The 19,007-nt window shown below is 44.3% G+C and overlaps 1 protein-coding gene and 1 long non-coding RNA gene across 3 annotated transcripts in view; one reads left to right on the forward strand and one right to left on the reverse strand.

Annotated features, from left to right (window-relative positions):
• Positions 1-3,835, reverse strand: part of LOC124518671 (uncharacterized) — an 18,174-nt gene extending 14,339 nt beyond the window's left edge. The window contains exons 1-3 of one of the 2 annotated variants that reach the window (XR_006963728.1): positions 3,796-3,835; positions 2,427-2,484; positions 2,024-2,117 (exon numbers count right to left, since the gene is read on the reverse strand). This is a non-coding gene — a long non-coding RNA (uncharacterized LOC124518671). Of the gene's footprint in view, positions 1-1,558; positions 2,118-2,426; positions 2,485-3,795 lie in introns of those variants that run through there. The other variant, XR_006963727.1, reaches the window with a different exon arrangement.
• A 3,114-nt stretch (positions 3,836-6,949) lies between these two features.
• On the forward strand, positions 6,950-14,192 carry LOC124518692 (interferon-induced protein with tetratricopeptide repeats 1-like). The gene is made up of 2 exons (XM_047088718.1): positions 6,950-7,053; positions 12,476-14,192. The coding sequence occupies exons 1-2, from the start codon at positions 7,049-7,051 to the stop codon at positions 13,890-13,892; spliced, it is 1,422 nt and encodes a 473-aa protein (XP_046944674.1). The 5' UTR covers positions 6,950-7,048; the 3' UTR covers positions 13,893-14,192.
• The last annotated feature ends 4,815 nt before the right edge of the window (positions 14,193-19,007 follow it).

A 19,007-nucleotide genomic window follows, 5' to 3' on the forward strand; every position in this document is an offset into this window, starting at 1 on the left:
CACCTCCCAGAGATTTTTAGCGTACTGTAATTTGACTCTGCAGTTTTAGAAGAATAGATCTTATGGACAAAAAGAACAGAAAAAAAAATCTTAAACTCTACTCAGCAATCATTTTGAAGGTTGTTTTGTGGATTTTGTTACTCTGAGGCTGTTGTTACCCAGCCTCATATGAATAGAGCATATGAATATGGGTATCAGATACTCCACTCAGGAGAAGAGATACACAATTAGGTTGAGTAAAACTCCTATAAGCTTGAATCAATAAGATGAACTCGTGATATATTTTGTCTTTAAAACATACACACAGTGCCAGTGTCACTTTCCTGGTTTCGATACCGTATTACAGCTATGTAGGAAGTAGCCACTCAGGGGTGGGGGTCAGGGGGGAGTTGTGTGAAAGGCATACAAGACCCCTCTTGCTACCTCCTGTGAGTCTGTAACTATTTCAAAATAAGCTTGAAATGTAAAAAAAGGGAAATCAAAAATTCAGTTCGTACTTGAATATGTTGCAATGGGCTAAATGGGGGGTCAAGGTGGCCTGAGAGGGTGCGGGAAGTGCCCGAGATGTGAAATTCCTCAAACCGTTCACAACAAAGGATTCCTGGTGTCTCTGAGTCCTTCCCCACGGATATGATTGCAAGTATTTGGGGAAAATCCCAAAAGCCAAGAAGATCCTTTTATAGAAGGGTCCAAACATTCAAAATGCCATTCTTTTTCCATGCCATCTTGTGGGGTCAGTAAGAGGTGGAGGAGTTAACTGTCCATTGTGTAGGTGGGGAAATGAGGCTCCGAGTAATGAAGACACTGAATGTGAGCCACACAGAACGGCGAGTAGGTCCAGGGTTGGTGTCTCAGACCACTCAGTCAAAGAATTTCAGTTTTACAGTAGATTCCAGGGGTCATCTAGGCCCTGGTTCCTCCCCAGGTGTACATAAAAATCACCTGAGGATTTCTTTTTAATACAGAGATGGGAGGGGGGCATTCCCAGACATGTATTTGACTGGCCTAGGATCGGGCCTAGTTAGCATTATTCTTAAAACCTCCCTAGATGCTTCTAGGGTACAGTAAGGGTTGAGATCCAATAATCTATCCCAAGTCACTTGTTTATCACCTGAGGAAACTGAGGTCATCGAGGTGAAGTGGCTTATATCAGCTGGTCAGTCACTCAGGGAGCTGGTCGTAGACTCCCAGAAATGGACTCATAGTCTAGTGCTGAAATTTCATTTTCTGTAAGTTTCGTTTTCTCCAGTTCTTGATTTCTTTCCTAACTGAACACACACATACACAGACACACACACACACACACAGAGGTACGCATGCGTGTGTACTTTATTGGCTATTTCCTCTCTGCTTTGTCTAGTGTCACTCATGGGCAAGATTCTTTTTTTTTTTTTTTTTAATTTTTTTTTTTTCAACGTTTATTTATTTTTGGGACAGAGAGAGACAGAGCATGAACGGGCGAGGGGCAGAGAGAGAGGGAGACACAGAATCGGAAACAGGCTCCAGGCTCTGAGCCATCAGCCCAGAGCCCGACGCGGGGCTCGAACTCACGGACCGCGAGATCGTGACCTGGCTGAAGTCGGACGCTTAACCGACTGCGCCACCCAGGCGCCCCAGCAAGATTCTGAATTACCTATTCACTCTGAGTCAGCGCTCATTCGAACTGGAACCATTGCCAAATTCACAGTGATCACAAGATACACATTCTTTCTGCTTGTCTACAATCTATTTAGTGCATTTGGAAAATTACAAACTAATTGCTTTTCTCCACAAGAACTCCAAAGACACTTTTCTACCCCCAAAAAGAGAGCTTTTCTAATGCATGTAGTTCAGCGTTTGCTTATGGCCTGAGCATTTATCAGAACACATGGATAAATGTGTCTTATGTACTGAGAAATTTTTACTTGTGCAGAACTTTCTGGCTAGTTCAGGATGCCTCCATGGAGGCTTATATTACTGATGAGAGCTGAGATGGGAGATGAGCTGGGCACTCTGTTGTCAAACCACAAAATCTTTCTCTTACCTCCTGTCCAAGTGATCAGGGATTAAGAGGCGTTCTTGGTATTTGGTCCATTTCCTTCATTCGTGAACCAGGTGGCTTGTTTATTTCTGTCAGGCTGAAACCAATAGTAACCACCAGAATCCTGATCACTTCAAAATAAGAGTAGGTTTTTATATTTTACAGTAGATTCCTTCTATATTTAGGAGGCTAATTGAAACTGGGGCTACTACCTCCCTCAATTCTTCCAGAATCCAGCTACCAACCTCCATGACAGGCAACGATGGCCTGAAGCTCTCCTTTAGGGTACAAGACAGATCTGGTTCCAGACACTGCTGCTAAGTGTTTGCACCACTAGGAACACCCCTCCGTAAGGTCCCAGGTTCACAGCCATTGGTACTCTGATTTCATACAATTCTGTACTCACCTGCAAACTCCACAAGACCCTGCACATGGTCCTTGCCCCTTGACTCTTGATGGTAAAGCTGCGGACAAAAGACATCATCAGAACTTTCCATCTCTTACTTCAGTTCTCTATTTCTCTCATTAACCACTTGAGATTCTTCTCTTTCAATAAGCTTCTTCTGTTTTTATTTTCAGGCCACATGAAAAAACATGGCTGACAATGGTACTCAAATATATATGCTACAGGTCCAACACTTCCAAGATCCAGCTTTCTAGGGAAGCAAGTCTAATTGTCTCCTCTTAACAAATTTCTTTTTTTTTAATCAATGATTTTATTTGTTTATTTTTCTTTCTTTATTATTTCAATTTAAATCCAAGTTAGTTAACATATAGTGTAATAATGATTTTAGGAGAATTCAGTGATTCATCACTTACATATAACACCCAGTGCTCCTCCCAAGTGTCCGCCTTAATGTCCGTCCCCCATTTAGCCCATCCCCCTACCCACCCACCTCCCCTCCAGCAACCCTCAGTTTGTTCTCTGTATTGAAGAGTCTCTTATGGCTTCCATCCCTCTCTGTTTCTATCTGATTTTTTCCTCCCTTCCCCTATGTTCATCTGTTGTGTATCTTAAATTCCACACATGAATGAAATCATATGATATTTGTCTCTCTCTGCCTGACTCATTTTGCTTAGCGTAATGGCCCCCTAGTTCCCTCCATGTTGTTGCAAATAGCAAGATTTCATTCTTTTTGATCACCAAGTGATATTTCATCATATATATATACATATATATATACATATACATACATATATATATATACATATACATACATATATATACATACATACATACACACCATACCTTCTTTATCCATTCATCAGTCGATTAACATTGGGCTCTTTCCATAATTTGGCTGTTGTCAATAGTGCTGCTCTAAACATTGGGGTGCATGTGCCCCTTGGAATCAGCATTTTTGTAACCTTTGGATAAATACCTAGTAGTGCTTTTTCTGGGTTGAAGAGTAGTTCTACTTTTAGTTTTTTGAGGAACCTCCATACCGTTTTCCAGAGTGGCTGCACCAGTTTGCATTCCCACCAACAGTGCAAAAGTGTTCCCCTTTCTGTGAATTCTTGCCAACATCTCTTGTTTCCTGAGTTGTTCATTTTAGCCACTCTGACCTGTGTGAGATGGTATCTCATTGTGGTTTTGATTCGTATTTCCCTGATGATGAGTGGTACTGAGTGTCTTTTCATGTGTCTGTTAGCCATCTAGATGTCTTCTTTGGAAAAGTGTCTACTCACGTCTTCTGCCCATTTCTTTGCTAGATAGATTATTTGCTTTTGGGGTGTTGAGTTTGATAAGTTCTTTATAGATTTTGGATACTAACCCTTTATCTGATATGTCATTTACAAGTCTCTTCTCCCATTCCATTGGCTGCCTTTTAGTTTTGCTGATTGTTTCCTTCGCTGTGCAGAAACTTTATATTTTGATGAAGTTCCAGTGGTTCATCTCTGCTTTTGTTTCCCTTGCCTCCAGAGACGTGTCAAGTAAGAAGTTGCTATAGCCGAAGTTCCTCTTAACAAATTTCAAGCTGAGGCTGCAAAACAAAACCAAAAAAAAAAAAGTTCCATTTCCCTAATGGAGCTCCGTTTTGTGACCCTTAGCAATCATAACTCCATTTTATAACTCTGTTCACATCTCCTCCTTTTGATCAAGATCTTTCTTCAGAAAGCATTGATGATCAATAAATTTTCAAAAACACTGATGAATAATTTCATGTTTTGGGTCCTTCATCGCAGGAAGGTTCATTTCTGGTATGTCATGTCCCCCTGAGGAGAGAAACAGGTGTAGGCAGGAGTTGCTGACCTAAGGACAATGGCTACATTTGAGCAACAGGGAGCCTCAGGGAAATGGATCTTAGGCACTGTCCTTCGTCACATCTGTCAGTTGAGGAAAGATGTCAGGAGGGAAGGTCAATCATTTCTAGTCTCTGAGCTATCGTCACAACATTTTAGGAAGAAACAACAAAAAGAAATAAGAAATGCTGGGAACGCAAGCTGGTGCAGCCACTCTGGCTGCTATTTCGTCTATAGCTTATCACTTGGAAAAATTATCAAAAGGCTTTGTTCAACCTACTTCTTAAATTCATTCCCTTGCCTGACCCTCACTTACAAGCATGTGGACAAGTTGATAGAGGTTGGAATAGCCAGGCTCCTAGGTCTGACTGACTACATGGAATTCTTTCGCAAATCTTAGCAGGTCTTCAAAGGCATTGGGAAAGTCCTCGGTAATGGCTTACAGTTCTGTCTTAGTCCGAGGAGCGTAAGGAACTGATGAAGTCTCAGAGCCTCCTTCCTTAGATCTAACTGGGAAAGGATGCCTGCAGGATCTACATGAACGCCCAGGCTGTCATTATAGAAGGGCAGTCCAACTCATCTAGGACGTGTACCTGGAGAGTAGGAGACAGAGGGTGGGAAGAAGGGGTGGGGAAGGGGTGGGAACAGCAGGGGTGGGGGCAGAACAGAGGAGGAGGGGCAAGGGGTTGAGAGGCATCAGCTATTTCTTCTATTCTTGAGAGCCTCTTAGAAGGGTCTGAAGTAACTGCTGGGAATGTAGACTTAGCTCCTGAAGGGAAGCAAACTTTCCAGTGTTTCTTGTGGAATCTCCATTTAAAATAAGCCCCCCTTTCATTTTGTTCGGTTGTATAACTCCTTTTCAGTTTATGCATGCAAGTAACCTCAGTTTGGACTATCAGAAGTGCCCCATGTTGGCCAATAAGGCTTTAAATCATCGTGGGGAATGCGAGTCTAACAGGCAAACATTTTTCAGCAACAAGAGCCGTCTTCCTTACACATAAATCCTGCAGGAGCTCCGGCAGGGGGCTGGTTATCAAGAGTCCCCTTAGGAGAATGATCTCCCCAAACAGAGTATTCAGCAACAAGCTGAAACCCAACTCTTCCACTCAAAATGAGTGAAAACAGAATCCTCTCTTCAGAAATGAGAGAGGACAGAAGCCAGCAGCAGAGGACACCCAAACAAGGGAGGTTTGGGCCCAGGAGGACTTACCACCAAGAACAAGGTTGCCAGGGGAGACGGTGGAAAACAATGGCATCCTGCAGGTACTTCACAGGTGCCCACTGCGGCTTGGAACAGAAGGCAGTTGCTCCGGACCCCACTTCTCTGACACCATGGAATGTCAACGGATCTCAGACTGTGTCTGTAAAAACAAGCAATGCATTTATTTGGGGTCTTGGGGACTGCGGTTTGGAAGATAGATTCGAGAGGGATCAAACAACTGGGGGAAGAAATCAGGAGTTTCTAAAGGCAAAAACCACAAGTTGTTTTAAAAGAATAATGATTGATTCTGACAACATGTGAGCTATCTGATACACAGAAATGTTCCAGAAATGGTTCTGTGGTTAAGGCCCAGGTTCTAGAGTTCAGTCTCCATCCAGGGGCAGACATGCACAAACTCCATTTTCCTAAAGATCTCCCAGCTCCCTTTTGGGACCCCCAGCAATTCTCCAAGTCCATCTCGGGACTCCCTGTTCACACTCATCTGAACATGGAGCTTTCCCAGGACTAAATGAACTGTGTCTGGGGATAAATTTGCTTTGCGGGAGCGGCTGGAGAACCCCCACTCTATGACGTGTATCGGGAGGGTGGGACAGTTTCCAGTGAAAGGTAGAAAGAAACAGGGACTTGGCAGACAGCACCAACAGGAGCCTCACCCCCAGTTTCAGCACTTTTCTCGTCTCCCTGTTATCACAGACACCCTGAGCACAGAAAGTGACGTGGGCCAGGATGAGGGATGCCAAGCCTGGTGCCGTGGGCGCCTCCAGAACTGGACAGGGCCCTGAGCAGCTACGAGAGTCACGTCTGCTGAGTAAGGACACTTGAGACGACTACCGTAGAGGGCATTAAAAATACTGTCATTAAGGCCTAACGTGTTCTGTCTGAAGTCTCAAGATGCTAGCACATACACTTTCTCCGTTCTAATGAACAAGGAAGAGGTTACAAGCTCTTACTGCCATTGGCCATTCTCAGGAAGGGTATGCAAAAAACAAAGCAGAGAAGAACTGGTAAAACACAGCCTCTCAGACAACAGTGGCAGATTTGGGTCAAAACTCCAGCTTGGAGAGATGCAGAATTTTATGCCACGAAAGGGAGGCTTTCTATTTCCAGGTGAGCAAACGAAGGCACAGATCTGGGGCAAGAGTGTGGCAAGGTCCCGCAGCCAACTTCCCCAGGCCTCCCTGGCTCCAGGGTCCGCGGACCCTACGTGCCTGGCACTCCACACTCCCAGCTCTGCACAAGGCCACGCGGAGCCCGAGACAAGAGTCAGCACATCGGTGAAACTGCTTTTCCTCGGCCTCTTCTCGGTTTCCAGACAGAGCAAAGAAAGCAATCCTGGTTTTGTTTTCCCCAAGCAGGAACTCTGCTCACTAGTTTCACTTTCCACTTTCAGTTTCTATCTCGGTTTCCAGTCTAAATTGTCAACAACACGCCCACAGGTTACGTCATGAACTGTTCATCTTTCTTATATTGCCCAGGATGTGGCTCACATCCTGAAACCCCAGTCTCCTGGCTGGATCTCAGAAGAGCCCACAGCTAAACAAGGCCCTGCAGAACTGGCAGCCATGAGGTAAGGACTTCTCTGCCTGTCAGTCTGAAGTTCTGGGAAAAAAGGCTAATCAATACTATCTCCAAAGACTTGATTTCAGTGATGTCGAGTTTCCTTACTCTTCCAGGTTAGCGTCTGCTTGGAGACTGAGTGTCCTTAATTCAGGCTTTTTCTTTTCTTTTCTTTTTTTTTTAGCATCACCCTGAGGAAGCTTACCTCATAACAAAGCCCAAAGAAGCAGAGGGATGTGGGAAAAGAGTTTTGCAGGGAGGGAGAAAATGATCCACGTCTCTGAAATTCTCTTCCCCAAACTCCCTTCTGTCTGACCGACGGAGGGAATGGACAGTTTGTCTGGAAAGGGACACTGCTTTCTGCTGGCTCCTCACCTGGGGAAAAGGACCCCCACAGCCGTGTGAGCCACAGTCCTGGGCTCTCCCCAGATGTCTTGAGGAAAATATTGTGGGCAAATGGTGGCAGAAGCTCACTGTCTAGGGAACAAGGCCCTCCTCTGTAGACTTCTGGTCTCACTCTCTGTGCTGCTGGGCTCCTATGTCAGGCCTTCTCAACGTCCCTGCATTTAAGATTAGCAGATGACCCTCTCCCCTGGGGAAGCCTCTGGTCTGCAGATACCCTCCTGTCGGTGGGGCTGGACTGCAGTTGTGGCCTCATGTGGGAATTTCTATGCTGTCCAAACTGAATCTTGAGTTAAGTAACACTTAATATCAACAGATTTTTAAAAAATTAATTGATTTTGACTTGCAAATTTCCCCTCGGTGCTCCAGTGGGCAAAATTTTCAAGGGGCAAAAGTTCGAGAAAGGGCATAATTACAGGCCTATGATCAACCCTCCTCCCAGGTCCATTGACAGAGGGGGTTGTCACTGACAGAGAAAATAATAATGATAATAAAGTAGCTATCGCTTCCTGAATGCTTATAAAGTGCCAGCCTGGCTTCTAAAATTATTATGTAAATTATGGGGCACCTGGGTGGTTCAGTCAGTTAAGCATCCCACTCTTGGTTTTGGCTCAGGTCATGATCTCACAGCTTGGTGGGTTTGAGTCCCACGTCAGGCTCTGTGCTGACAATGCGAAGCCTGCTTGGGATTCTCTCCCCAACCCCCTCACTCTCTGCCCCTCCACCACTTGTGCTGTCTCTGTGTCTCTCAAAATAAAGAAACTTTAAACAATTTAAATTATGATGTAAATTATATTTAATTATTTAAAAAACCCTCAAAAGACACCTACGAAGCAGGTACTCATATCACCCTGATTTTGCAATAATGAATCTTAGATTTAGAAACATTAAGATCACACAGATAGTAAGTGATAGAGCTGGGACGTGAGCCAGAGTCTCTATTCAGTGATACCCAATTTGACCTCTACACCCATGCTTCTTAAAGTGTACCAGTGGAAGGTTTGTGAGACTATTTCAGATGGCACTCCAATTGGTGTTTATGTTTTAATGTTTTGTTTATTTCAACATGTACTAACGAAAAATACATACATCATCTGAAGAATTTCTGTTCAGGTTACTAGTACAATGTTTCATTGTGATAAGACACATGTATGATAAAATTAGCCATTTTAACTATTTTTTGAGTATGCGATTTTGTGGCATTTAGTGCATTCACAGTCATGTCCACCCATCACCAGTATCCACTTCAAGAACATCTTCCTCACCTGAGGGGAAATCCCGTACCCCTTAAGCAGTCACTCTCCACTCATCCTTCGCCCCAGGCCCTGGCAACCATTAATCTGCTTTCTCTCTATGTCTTTGCCCCCTGTGGATATTTCTTTTTTTTTTTTTGTAAGATTTAAAATTTTTTAATGTTTATTTATTTGGGGTGGGGGGGGGAGAGCACGGGGGGAGGAGCCGAGAGAGAGAGGGAGACACAGAATCCAAAGCACACTCCAGGCTCTGGAGCCCTATGCGGGGCTCGAACCCGCGAACAGGGAGATCATGACCTGAGCAGAAGTCAGATGCTTAACCCACTGAGGCACCCAGGCACACCCCCCCCATTGTGGATATTTCACAAACAAAGAAGCATACAATAAGTGGCTCTTTGTGACTGCCTTATTTCACTTAGCACAATGTCTTCAAGGTTTACCCATGTTGTAGCAGGTGACAGAATATCCTTCCCTTTTAAGGCTGAATAATACACCACTGCATGTATTTACCACTTTGTTTAGCGGTTCATCCGTCTATGGACATTTAGGGTGCTTCCACCTTTTGACTATTGTGAACAATGCCTGCTAGGAATAGAAGTATGCAAATCGTCTGTTTGAGTCTCTGCTTTTACTTATTTTGGGTACATACCCAGAAGTGATACTGCTGAATCACACGGCCGTTCTGTTTCATTTTCTGAGGAATCATCACCATTTTCCACAGCAGCTGTCCCATTTTACATTCCCACTAGTAATTCCTCCACATCCTCGCCAACACGTGGTTTTTGTCTTCTGTTTTGTTGAGGGTAGCCATCCTAACGGGTGTGAAGTGGCGTCTTGTGTTTTCGATTTGCGTCTCACTAATGATGGGTGACGTTGAGCATCTTTTCGTGTGCTTCCTGGCCATCTGTGTGTCTTCTTTGGAGAAATATCTGTTTTAAGTCCTTTGGCCATTTTGCAGTCACCTGTTTGTTTGTTGTTGTCGAGTCATGAGAGTTGTTTATACAGTCTGGATGTTAATCTCTTATCAGATATGTGATTTGCACATAATCTCTCCCATTTTAGGAGTTGCCTTTTCATTCTGTCAGTAGTGCCCTTTGATGCAGAAACGTTTCTAATTTTGATGAAAATCCAATTTACCTCTGTTTACTTATGTTGCCTATGCTTTCAGTGTCCTATCCAAGACTGCCAAATCCAATGTCATAAAGTTTTTTCCTATTTTCTTCTAAGATTTTTGTAATTTTGATCCGTCTTGAGTTCATTTTTTATAGGTATACAGTGTAAGATAAGGGCCCACCTTCATTCTTTTGCAAGTGGATATCCAGCTCTCCTGGCACCACTTGTTGAAACATGTTTCCCCATTAAATGGTCTTGGTGCATGTTTCAAAACTCATTTGGCCATTGTTATGACCATTGTTATGGCCATGTTATGCAACTGTGAACCCCTACCATCTCCCCAGATTTATATGTTGAAGCCCTGACCCCCAGGGTGACTGTATTTAGAGATAGGGCCTGTAAGGAAGTACTAAGGGTTAAATAAGGCCATAAGGGTGGGCCCTTCATCTGAAAGGGCTGATATCCTTGACAGAAGAAGTGCATGTAGACGAAAGGTCACATGTGGACTCCAGTAACAGAGCCCTTCTCAGGAAACAAATCAGTGGGCACCTTGATTTGGGACTCCCAGCCTCCAAAACTGGGAGAAAAGAAATATCTGCAATATCTGTTGGTTAAGCCACCCCGTCTGTGGTACCTCATCATGATAGCCTGAAATGACCATTGCAACCATATATGTAAGTGTTTATTTCTGGGCCCTCCATTTTGTTCCACTGCTCTAGGTGTCTGTTTTTATGCTCCCACACTGTTTTGATTGGGGTAGCTTTGTAGTAAGTTTTGAAATCCGAAAGTGTGAGACCTCCAATTTTGTTCTTTTTCAAGTTCATTTTGGTTATTCGAGATCTCTTGAGATTCCATATGAATTTTAGGATGGATTTTTCTATTTCTGTAAAAAACATGTCATTGGGATTTTGATAGGGATTGCACTGAATCTGTAGATTGCTTTCGGTGGTACTGACATCTGAACGACATTAAAGTTTCCAGGCTGTGAACACAGGATGCCTCTTCCTTTCTTTGTGTCGTCTAAATTTCTTTCAGCAATCTTTTGTAATTTTTAGTGGACAAGTCTTTTGCCTCTTTGGTTGACTTTATTCCTAAGTATTCGATTCTTTATGATACTATTGAAAAAGAATTGTTTTCTTTTTTTTTAATTTTTAATTGTTTTATTTTATTTTTGAGAGAAAGAGAAACAGAGTATGAGAGGGAGAAGGGCAGAGAGAGAGGGAGACAAAGAATCCAAAGCAGGCTCCGGGCTCCCAGCTGTCAGCACAGAGCCTGACGCGGGGCCTGAACCCATGAACCATGAGATTGTGACCTGAGCCGGAGTCAGACACTCAACTGACTGAGTCACCCAGGCACCCCAGGAAAAGAACTTTCAACCCAGAATCCTATGCCCCACAAAAATATCCTTCTAGAATGAAGATTAAATCAAGACGTTCTCAGATGAGGTGCGTCTTGCCGGCTCAGTCAGTGGGGTGTGTGACTTTTCACCTCAGGGTTGGGAGTTCTAGCCCCACACTGGGTGTAGAGATTACTTAAAAAGAAAATCTTTTAAAGTGAAAGTGAAAAAGGTGAGTGAAAAAAAGGCAGTCTCAAAATGCTGTATAACTCCATCATATGACATTCTCGAAGTGACAGAGTGATAGAGATGAAACAAATTACCAGAGGCTAGGGATGTTTGGAGAGTGGGGAGCCAACAGGTGTCACTGAAGGGACAGTGTGCGGGAGATATTTGCGATGATAAAATAGTTCTGTATCTTCATTGGGTGCGTGGATTTACTCACGTGATGAAACGACACAGGACTTACACACACTGTACCAATGTTGGTGTCTTCATTTTGTTATTGTATGGTACTTGTGTAAGGTATTAGAAGAAACCAGGCGAAGGGTACACTGGAGCTCCGTACTCTCTTTGCAAATTTCAGTGATTCTCTAATTATTTCCAAATTATAAGTGGAAAAAAAAATTGGTCGAACAAATATTCTTTCAGGTAGTCTAAATTTGTGGCATAACCTACAGACTAAGGTCCTGAAGTGAATACTGTTTTATAAGCCTCTACGTTTCTTTCTTTTTTCTTTCTTTTTTTTTTTCTTTCTTTTGAGAGAGAGTGTGTGTAAGTGGGGGAGGCACAGAGAGGGGGACAGAGGATCGAAAGCAGGCTCTGCGCCGACAGCAGCAAGCTCAATTCAGGACTCAAACTCACAAACTGCAAGATCATGACCTGAGCCGAAGTCGGATGCTCAACTGACTGAGCCACCCAGGCTCTATGTTTCTAACTGGTTTCTGTCCTGAATGTAGGAATAGGAAAATAGGAAACTCTCATGATAGCATGTAATATGTGCTCTAAGTACTTAACACACATACAGGCTTATTAATTTTCACCCAACTTCAGACTCAAGTGTGCTGAGTCTATTCCTATCCCCATTTTACAAACGAGACTCTGAAACAGAGAGAGGTTACTTGGTAAAAAGTGGCGGAGCCAGTGTCTGAGACCAAGCAAACTGCATTCAAAGTCTGTGCGGATCTTAGGAACGTAGGGATTCTAAGGAAAATCAAAGCAGGCGTGCCCTTTCCAAGGCTACGTCCTAAAGATGAGCTGTTTTATCTGGCTTCTTTCTATCGCCCGTTCCTCACTTAACAAAGAAAACTTGTTTTTCTCTTTTGCAGTAAGAACGCTGATGAGGTCAAAGGTAAGCTGCTTCAGCTGAGATGCCACTTCACCTGGGAGCTGCTAGTTGAAGACACTGAGATGCCCGATTTAGAGAACAGGATCTTGGATGAGATTGAGTTCCTAGACACCAAATACAACGCGGGCATACACAACCTGCTGGCCTACGTCCGACACCTGAAAGGCCAGACTCGGGAGGCCCTGGGGAGCCTGAAGGAAGCCGAAGACCTGATCCAGCAGGAACACGGCGACCGATCGGCTGTGAGAAGCCTGGTCACCTGGGGCAACTACGCCTGGCTGTATCACCACATGGGCAGGCTGGCGGAGGCCCAGACTTACCTGGACAGGGTGGCGAACACTTGCGAGAGGTTTGCAGCCCCCTCCTGCTACAGGCTGGAGTGTCCTCAGATGGACTGTGAGGAAGGGTGGGCCTTGCTGAAGTGTGGAGGAAAGAACTACGAGCGGGCCAAGGCCTGCTTCGAAAAGGCTCTGGCAGCGGAGCCTGAGAACCCCGAATTCAGCACTGGGTATGCAATCACCATCTATCGCCTGGACGGCTTCCACAAAGCGACCCAGGTCAGCGACGCATTTTGTCTGCAGCCTCTAAAAGAGGCCATCAGGCTAAACCCGGAAGACGCGTATATCAAGGCTCTGCTCGCCCTGAAGCTTCAGGACGTGGGCCAAGAAGCCGAAGGAGAAAAGTACGTCGAAGAGGCACTGACCAACACGTCCTCGCAGACCTACGTCTTTCGATACGCGGCCAAGTTTTACCGCAGGAAAGGCGCTCTGGATAAAGCTCTTCGGCTCTTAAAGAGGGCCCTGCAGGCCACGCCCTCCTCCGCTTTCCTGCATCACCAGATGGGGCTTTGTTACAAGGCACGCGTGATCGAAATCAAGAGAGCGGCAAACTGGCAGCCCAGAGGACAGGATAGAGACAATGCCGACAAAATGGTAAGGTTAGCCATAGCTCATTTTCAATTTGCTCTGGAACAAAAGCCCACATTTGACGTTGCTTATATACACCTGGCCGGTATGTACATAGAAGCTGGCAACCACAGAAAAGCTGAAGACATTTACCAAAAATTGTTATGTTTGACGTCCCTCGACGAAGAAAAACAGCAAAAGGTACATTTCCACTATGGTCAATTTCAGGAATTTCAAAAGAAATCTGAAGTCAATGCAATTATCCATTATTTAAAGGCACTAAAAACAGAAAAGGTGTCACTGACAAGAGATAAATGTATTAATTCTTTGGAGAAACTGACTTTAAGAAGACTTTCCAGAAATGCCTCAGACATAGAAAGCTTGAGCATTCTTGGGTTTATCTACAAAGTCAAAGGCGAAATGAATAAAGCCCTGGAGTACTATGAGCAGGCCCTGCGGCTGACTGTGGACTCTGGGAACTCTGGTACCTGACCCTGGGTGTGGAAATATGAACCACATTCACATTTTATTTGATTTTAGGTAAGCATGTTAACTCTAACCATTGTTTCTGCTTGCTACTTTCGGAAACATATTAAGCAATCCACTGCAGTGATGCAAGTTTTTAACCATTACCCAAACCTGGTAAAATTGGTTCCATCCAGAAAATACTGAAACAGAATATATACATCTCTGTTACGTGAGAGAGGAACCATTTCTCTGTGAATGTTATATAGTCGAAAAACCGTTTGTCGAGTAGATTCGTAGCAAATAAAGGCCTGGATTTACATAAAACAAAAATGTTTCATTCATTCATTTTATCAACAAATAGTTTTTGGTGTTAGATACCAAATATGGTGATGTAGCGGAGGAAAAAATCTTTTTACGCTACCCACTTTAGGTTCGTTGGCCAGGACTCCATAATTAGAATGACAAGCACAGATTAACAAGAGATAAACAAACAGAGATTTATGAATACATGCACTGCACACACACAGGGGAGTACCCAGTGACGAGTAACTCAAAAGGGTGGCTAGAACATAGCACATCCTGGCAAACGAACAATGCATTTTTAGAGAAGGGATAAGAAATTTTAGAGAAGGGAAAAGAACCTTGAGTTTCTAGGGTGGCAAACTGTAGGAATGTAAATATTTGGGGGAGATTAATGGAAAACAAGGGCTAGTTGAGAAGGTTTGTTATGGGGGCCTGGGTGGCTCAGTTAGTTGAGCGTCCAACTTCGGCTCAGGTCATGATCTCACAGTTGGTGAGTTCGAGCCCTGCGTCGGGCTCTGTGCTGACAGCTCAGACCCCCAAGCCTGCTTCGGATTCTGTGTCTCCCTCTCTCTCTGTCCCTCCCCTGCTCACTCTCTCCCTCTCTCAAAAATAAATAAAGATTTTTAAAAATTAGGAAAAAAAAAAAAAAGAAGAAGAAGGTTTGTTATGTAGATTCCTCCAGCAGTGACTCTGGGCTGATAAGGGTCTACACTTGTCTCAGGCAATCAACTTCTCACCTTCCTGGTGGAGAGGGTGAGGGGACACCACTACAAAGTTCTGTACTGCTTGTAGGCAGGTAGGGGGAGTGTACAGAGCGTTTCTTGTACCCTGCTTCTTCTCAACTGCCCTCAGTTCAAAATAATCCCTACACCAACATGGCATATTTTGGGGCGGCATACTCTGCTGCCCTTCAGCAAAGAAAGCAGACATCTCCCCAAACCTCCTGAAGTTTATGATCTAGTGAGTAACAAGTACACAGTCAATTACTTGTTTGCTGTTTGATGTTTATTGTTCCAAAGCAGTTTCTCTTCTTTCATGCCACATGTAGCACTGTTTATTCAGTCATTTTCTGGTATTGATTGATCAAAAACACAGGAAAAGGATGCTAAATGATCTGAGAGACCATCAGTAACAACCACCTTTGTGACATTTTATTAAAAGGGGTTGCACACCAAGCAATATTTTTAAAAGGAAGAAATAAGGAAACAATGTGTCTTTTCTCATCCAATAGTTTTAAAAGGAAGAGATAAGGAAACAGTGTGACTGCTTTTTTCATCCATGTATTTTTTTAGGGGGAGGATGTATTAATTTCCCACTGTGGCTGTTAACAAATTACCACAAACTTGGTGGCTTAAAACCGCAAAAACTTATGATCTTACAGTTCTGAAGGTCAGAAATCTGAAATGGGTGTCACTGGATGGAAATCCAGTGGCAACAGCCACAGAGGTATTGGCAACTGCCTCCAGAGGTCCTAGGGGACAATCCTTTTTTGTACCTTTTCCAACTACTAGAGGCTGCCTGCCTTTCTTGGTGGGGATCCGTAATCCACAAGAACACAAATCCTCAAGAAATTCATACACAGATTGCGAAAGCCTTTTGATTTCTACTAAAATTCGTTAGGAATCGAAGGGAGCAAACTTCATCATTGAAGGCTAGACATCAGAGCCACACAGATCCGATCTTCCCAACATACTTGTAACTAAAACAAAAGACTTGTTAGATTGAACAAAAATGGTATCTTACAGTGCTTGAGTTTGGGGAGGAGGCCCAAAGCGACACTTTGGCACTAAAGTGAGTCTAACCACTGGGAACTCTTCCAAGAGAGAGAAACATGAAAGGTAAATACTGGTCGGATGACTGGTTAATCTACTAGGCAGCTCTTCCCAGGTATTGCTATACATCACTTGCAGCCGGAAAGCAGAGCTCATTCATGCAACATAAATCTCTGGATTATGGATGTGTTTGTGTGAGGGGTGCTTGACGACCCAGAGGTCACAGTCATCAGAGTGTCTTATAATCTAATACCATCTCTCTATCCCCTCGCGTCCCCTCCTCTGGAAGAGGCGTCTGCACTCTGAGGGCTCGGAAGCTCTAACGTGTGGAACAGCCTGGACGCTTGCAGGGCAAAACAGCAAGCAGCAAATCCAGAAAAACCGACTTACATGTATTTCTTAAAAGCATTACTTAATTTTCGGTTTCCCAAGAAGATTTTAGATCAATTGCCATGTTTCACTTTCTGTTTCCCTTTGTTGCTAGTTGCTGTGTCCTGCATGTTGACTAGAGTACGTTCAAAAGACAACACACTACTGGTTTTACCAAGAATCCACCCAATCCAACAGTCTGTGAAAAAAGATCAAGATTCAAATTCCATCTAGTAATTCTGGCACGTTCAACACCCACTCAACAGCCAGACGTTTGTTTCTTCTCAATCCTGAAAATGTATATTCCTTTAAGTTTTTCACAGATGGTTTTTGCCTTTCTGAATTTGAATTCCTAAACAATATAAGCAGATAGGCAGGATTTCCTTTCCCTTTAACGTTCACTTCTGGTTGCTTAGTTGCTATCGGTCTAAACCTTAATAAGCAAAGACGACCTTTTGGCCCGGATACGGTTAAGAGAAAGGAAGGGAGAGAAGCAGGAACAAGGAAGGAAACATAATCCACGCACTGAAAATTTTTTCAAACACTGGAGCGCCATTAAATTTTTCTACATCCTTGGTAAGGAGGGTATTCTGGCTTTATTCTTCCACCCACAGCAAACTGTTCAGTACCTTTTCTAAAATGCGGCTTCCTTGAGGCAGCTGGGTGGCTCAGTCAGTTGACTGTCACTCTGTCTCGGCTCAGGTCATGATCTCACTGATCGTGGGATCGAACCCCACTTGGGATTCTCTGTCTGCCTCTCTCACTCTTTCTCTCAAAATACATAAACATTTTTAAAAAACAAAATAAAGGATGCCTGGGTGGCTCAGTTGGTTAAGTGTCAGACTCTTGATTTCAGTTCAGGTCATGATCTCAGGGTTCGTGAGATCAAGCTCCACATCACTCTCCATGTTGACAGCACAGAGCCTGCTTGGGATTCTCTTTCTCACTCTGTCCCTCCCCTGCTCGCTCTCACTCTCTCTCTCAAAAATACATACATACATACATACACACATACATCCATAATAAATAGAATTAAAAAAATAAAATGCAGCTTCCTGCCTAAGTTAAACATTACCGTAGCCTTCAGGCCCATGCCATTCTTCCTCTGATCTCATTTCTTTTTTTTTTTTTTTCAACTTTTTTTTATTTATTTTTGGGACAGAGAGAGACAGAGCATAAACAGGGGAGGGGCAGAGAGAGAGGGAGACACAGAATCGGAAACAGGCTCCAGGCTCCGAGCCATCAGCCCAGAGCCTGACGCGGGGCTTGAACTCACGGACCGCGAGATTGTGACCTGGCTGAAGTCAGACGCTTAACCGACTGCGCCACCCAGGCGCCCTGAATTCTTTTTTTAAAAATTTTTTTTTTCAACGTTTTATTTATTTTTGGGACAGACAGAGCATGAACGGGGGAGGGGCAGAGAGAGAGGGAGACACAGAATCGGAAACAGGCTCCAGGCTCCGAGCCATCAGCCCAGAGCCTGACGCGGGGCTCCAACTCACGGACCGCGAGATCGTGACCTGGCTGAAGTCGGACGCTTAACCGACTGCGCCACCCAGGCGCCCCTCTGATCTCATTTCTTAAGACCTCCCCCCTACCCTTACTGCTCCAGCCACACCATCCATTCATGGCAAATATGTTCCCACCTCCCTGGGGTTTGTACCTACTGCTTCCCCTGCCTGAACCATTCTTCCCTGGCCCCATAACCACTCTCTCCTTCACCTGCTTCAGATCTTTACTCAAATGTCACTGACCCAGTGAAATCTTTCCTCCCCACCATATTTATAACGGTGAAACGCCCTGCACTGTAACCCTCTCCATGCTTTTTCTCCATAGCACCATCTCACACACAATACTTCATCTGTTCTTTATTATCTTTATCTCCCACACTAGGAATGAAGTACGCGAAGGTAGATCCTTTGTCTGTTTTTTTCATTGCTGCATTGCCTGTGTCTTGCACAACGTCTGCCTCTTAGCAGTTGTTCAATACAGTTCACTGAATCCACGAAAGAATGACTGAAGTCACAGGGGGACAAAAATTTTAGTGTGTGGGTATTTGGCATTTTCGGCTCAGATTCCCGATACCACCCTGATCTTTATTAGAAGTTGTTAGGCGAAGCACGGTTGGCAAGGGCACAGAAGGCAAGCACTGTCCTACAACTCCAGGGAGGGGTGTATAAATCTCTCCGCAAAGTTATGAAGCAATAGCTATCAAATTTTAAAATGTGTATGCATTTTGACTCCCAAGTTTCTCTAACTTTACCCAATGGGAATAACAGGTGCACTACAGTGCACCTGTGTTGTTTGTTGAATCAAGACGAGAAGCAGAGACTTCTTTCCGCTTAGGATGCAGAAAGACGAAAAGAGCATCGCTGCCACCCTTGCAACAGAAATAACGCGGAGCAATCTCCTGTCACTTTATTTAAAAGGGGGGGGGGGGGGACACGAGGACTCGGCAAGGCAGGCGAGAGCCCAGACCAAAGCCAGAGGCCCCGCTGCAAATACCACACCGAACCGCCCGGAGCCTCGCAAACCTCTCCCCGGCGGCCCCACTCAGCTCTTGCAGAAGTTTCCGTTTCTTGGAGCTGGACTCCGCCGGGTCGGGAAGCTGAGACACCATCTACGTTCCACTTCCCGTTCGGATGCCGCCTTTACAAAAGCCAACTCCTAGCCTCAGAGAGCGCGCAGCTGACGC

This window comes from Lynx rufus, unplaced genomic scaffold (assembly GCF_022079265.1).
Source record: "Lynx rufus isolate CCGP_SWC_20201006 ecotype Redwood Valley unplaced genomic scaffold, mLynRuf1.p SCAF_25, whole genome shotgun sequence".
In the NCBI taxonomy this organism is placed as follows: domain Eukaryota; kingdom Metazoa; phylum Chordata; class Mammalia; order Carnivora; family Felidae; genus Lynx; species Lynx rufus.